At 53.7% G+C, this 4,015-nt stretch overlaps 1 protein-coding gene across 1 annotated transcript in view; it reads right to left on the bottom strand.

The window, feature by feature from the left end:
* Window positions 1-700: 700 nt before the first annotated feature.
* Window positions 701-4,015, bottom strand: part of Parl (presenilin associated rhomboid like) — a 25,404-nt gene continuing 22,089 nt past the window's right edge. The window contains exons 9-10 of the mRNA XM_033762701.1: window positions 3,698-3,847; window positions 701-958 (exon numbers count right to left, since the gene is read on the bottom strand). Of these exons, the coding sequence (XP_033618592.1) occupies window positions 847-958; window positions 3,698-3,847 (262 nt within the window). The 3' untranslated portion in view covers window positions 701-846. The remainder of the gene's footprint in view (window positions 959-3,697; window positions 3,848-4,015) is intronic.

The raw sequence follows: 4,015 nt of genomic DNA, 5'->3' as shown, positions 1-4,015 counted from the left end.
GGGCACTGGGCCCACTCGCTCCGGGGACGGGCAGGGACAGCGGCGGCTAAGCCCGCGTCCCCACTCGGGACGAGACAGGCCGAGATGCATCCAGGGGGCCCCACACCCCGGCTCCCCGGCCCACAGCGAGCTGCCCGTCTGTAGCCCCTGGGTCCCAGCCTGGTGGACGAGGCCTGGGGAAAACAATCGACCTTGCAGAAAAGCGCAACTGTCCTTAACGAAGGCGGTGCCTTTCGTACGGCGCTACCCGGCTTCTGCTGTTTCTTCACTCATCAAGGCCAAGGCTGCCGCCCTGGAGCTGGGGTGGCACCGGCAGCAGTGAGGGCCGGAAGCTGGGCTGAGCCGGGGTGGCAGGGACGACCGGAGGCCCCAGGGGCCGAGTGGTCAACACGGAGGCCGGAGGCTCGGGAGCTGTGGCGCGAAAGCCACCAACACGACGCCCCAGGCCAAGTGAGCAGCCGCTCCGCAGGACTTGGGGACACAGTGCTGTCCCGCTGCTCCCCCAGGGTGAGGGCTGCCACCCGCCCTTCCCGACGATGCGTCTCCAGACCTACGCTGCGGCTGGGCTCGGGTTCAAGCCTGTTTACCCAAGTCGCCCTCTGAACTCAACTGCGATTTTAACCTAGAAAGCAGAACCTACAGCAGCCTGGGCAGCCTCCCCCTTCCCGGGAGAGCAGAGGGGCCGCGCTGAGCGGGCAGAGCTGGAGGGAGGCGCGGCGTTTACAAACTAGACCAGAAACCTTTATTCCACAATCATGTGCTCGGGCTGGGGAGAGGCCCTCGCGGCGGCACCTTCAGGCAGGAGCGGGACCTGGGCGCTCTCGCGGCTCTGCGGCAGGGCCGGCTTCACTCAGAGCCACCTCCTTTCCTGGGGCCACGGGTCCTCAGCTCGTGCCACATCTTCACCAGCGGCTCCCTGTTCTTCCAGATGAGCTCGTGGCCGTAGATGACGTACCATCTGGGGAGACAGCAACCGGACCACACTCAGGCAGCGCGACGGGGCGGGTGGGAAGACCGGCATGGCGCAGGCTGACTTCACAGAGGATGCTGTCATTCCCCATGGAGCTTACTGAATGTCAATAAATGGGTTTGCAAGCTCAGCATGGTGGCGCACGCCGTTACCCCAGCATCCAGGAGGCTGAGGCAGGAGCATCACTCGCTATGAGTTCAAGGCCAGCCTGGGCTCCATAGCGAGATCCTGTCTTGAAACCAAAGAAACTTCTGTTGTCCTACAGCCTCAAGCCCAGCCCCGCCCAGAAGTGAGCATCACCCTCCCCTAATGAGCTGATTTTCACGTGGCTCGCCAAAGCCAGACCCCATGGCAGCCAACTCAAAGCCCCAGCTCTTGTCACCAGTCAGGTGAAGAAGTATCCCAGGCTCTAGTGACTTCCATGCCGACGGCCATTCCCCACCTGGCCACAGAGCTTCGCCCACTCATCCGAACCTGAGCAGCCCTTTCTGACAGCTCCAACCTATCCCAGCTTTTTGTTTCTGGTACTAAGGATTGAACCCAGGGCCTTCACAGTGAGCTATGGCCCCAGCCCTGTTGTGTTTTACATTTTTGAGACAGGGTCTCACAAAGTTGCCCAGGCTGTACTTGAACTCGGGGTCCTCCTGCCTCAGCCTCCCAGACTGCTGGGATTTCAGGCATGCACCCACCCACCTGGCTCCCATCTTCTGGTTAACGACGACACCCTCAGCTATTGGCCATGGCACCCAAGGCTCAGAGCGGTATAGCCACTCACTCCAGCTGCACAGGGAGAAAGCCATGCTCCGAGCAGGTGAGCCCTGCACTGGGGCCAGCCACCCTTGAGCGCACAGGCCCAGGGACCTGACCCAGCACTTGTGGGCCCCAGCAGGGTTCCTGGGGGGGCAGCAGTTCAGGACAACTTGCTTTCTCATCACCTTCCCCCAAGTCTGCATCCCCTGTGCAGACTGGACTGAGTGAATCTTTGCATCTCTCAGACACCTGACTTGAGAAATGACTCTGAGATTCATATCAGAACAGCAGTATAAAATTTTTTTAAATGTTCAGAACGTTTGTTTTTTAAGAGGCAGCACTTGAGTCTGAATCTTAGTATTTACTGCAGTTAGGGCCAGGGATTTAGCTCAGTGTTTCTACCGCCTGCCTCGAAAGCTCAAGGTCCTGAGTTCAATCCCCAGTACAAAAAAAAAAAAAAAAAAAAACTACAATAGTTAAAATGTGACTGAAAATACATTTAAAAAATACATGATCAGCATTAAAAATTTGAAAATGAAAAAAATCCATAAATTTACAGAAAGAAAACTTAAAAATATGGAAATCAGGTCAGGTATGATGGCTTATGCTGTAAGCCCAGCTCTCAGGAAGCTTGAAATTTTGAGCCCAGCATGGGCCATTTAACAAAACTTTGTCACAAAGTAAAAACTAAAAAAGGGCTGGAGGTAGAGGTCAGTGCAAAGGCCCTGGATTCAATCCCCAGTACTGGGGACGAAAACAGCATATTAATAGGCATGGCAACAAAATTTCTTCTCTGGGCCTAAAGTAATATTCTCTGGTGAATTTAAAACAGAAAAAAGACCCCCTGGCATTCAAATACAGTTGTAAAAATCCCTGCAAGAAATTGGGTGTGGTGGTGCATACCTGTAATGCCAGCGCTCAGGAGGCTGAGGCAGGAGGATTCTCCTGAATTTGAATACAGCCTGCGCTACAGTGAGTTCAAGACCTGCCTGAACTACACAGCAAGACTGTCTCAGAAAACAACAACAACCCTGTCAAGAACTCTTCATTAATAAGAAGGAAAATACTTTTAAATCTTTGGGCACTTACCGACCAGAGCCCAGCTCTTTAACCTTATGCGCGTGGTGCTCTAAGGACTGAACTCCAGTGTCACCGGAGATCGGCTCCACTACAGAGCCTCAGCCCAGGGCTGGGGGATCCCTGGCCCTGGGATGATTCTGCCAGCACCCCACACAGCTGCCCTTCTTTAAGCAGCTTCCTGACCTGCAGAATAGGATGCTCCCGGGGGACACGAGGCCTGAATTCGCCGGCGTCACAGCTCAGAGCCGGAGCACAAGCACAGGGTCAATGTGTGTCAGCCAGGACTGCTGCACTTGCAGATGGTGGGGACTGGAGGTGTGGGTCAGGGCTATAGGATATAAAGCCAGGGAAACGGGCAGGCGGACCCCAATAGGACCTTTACCATCAACAAAATCGGGGCACTTTAACTAAAACAAAAAGTGGTGATTAAAAGCTGTGCATGTGGCAGGTACCTGTAAGCCCAGAACTCTGGGAGGCTGAGGCAGGAGGATCCCAAGTTCAAACCCACTCTGGACAACTTAGCATGAACCCGTCTCAAATTTTAAAAAGGGTTGGGGGGGGGGATGTAGCTTGATGCAAATGCCCTGGGTTTAATCCAATACCACAGACCAGCAAACAAATTAAAGAGATTAGGTTTCCAGCTTTTCTAAATTCACTTTGAAGGAAAGATGAATTCAAAATGTAAGAGAGTTAATGGATGAAAAGGAGTTAATTAGAAATAGAAAAAAGAAAAGATTCCTCAGTCTTTAGATCCGAACTTTAAAATGCAGTTGATCTAATTCTTTGCAGGACAGAAAAAGCCGTGCAATTATAGCTAGGGAGACCCTTTAGGAGCACGTGGAGCGCTCCAGGTAAATTCAGAGCTCGCAGCGAGCCCCTCTGCAGTCCCTTCCTCACCCTGGCACAGCAGGGTGGTGTGCACTATTTATACCACGCTGCTGTTCCCACGGGGACACACGTGCTGCTCTTCCATCGCCACTTTGTAAATGGCATTTAATTGCACCGCCTACTGGGCAAGTCAGCAGCACTTCAAATAGTTTTTTCTTTCTTTAGAATTAACAAGTTTTTCCACTGTCATGAAACAAAACAAAAACAAAGGGTAAGGGGCAGCCTCTATGCGAAAGACAGGCCACTCGGCCTGAGCCCCTCGCTGCAGGCTGGGCAGGCTCAAGGGTCCCTAGGACACTTCCGGGAAGGGGCAGAAGCCGGGAGCCA

Source organism: Fukomys damarensis, unplaced genomic scaffold (genome assembly GCF_012274545.1).
Source record: "Fukomys damarensis isolate Sample0158 unplaced genomic scaffold, DMR_v1.0_HiC HiC_scaffold_12, whole genome shotgun sequence".
In the NCBI taxonomy this organism is placed as follows: Eukaryota; Metazoa; Chordata; class Mammalia; order Rodentia; family Bathyergidae; genus Fukomys; species Fukomys damarensis.
The sequence above is the reverse complement of the archived record's forward strand: the minus strand, read 5'-3'. Positions and strand labels throughout refer to the sequence as shown.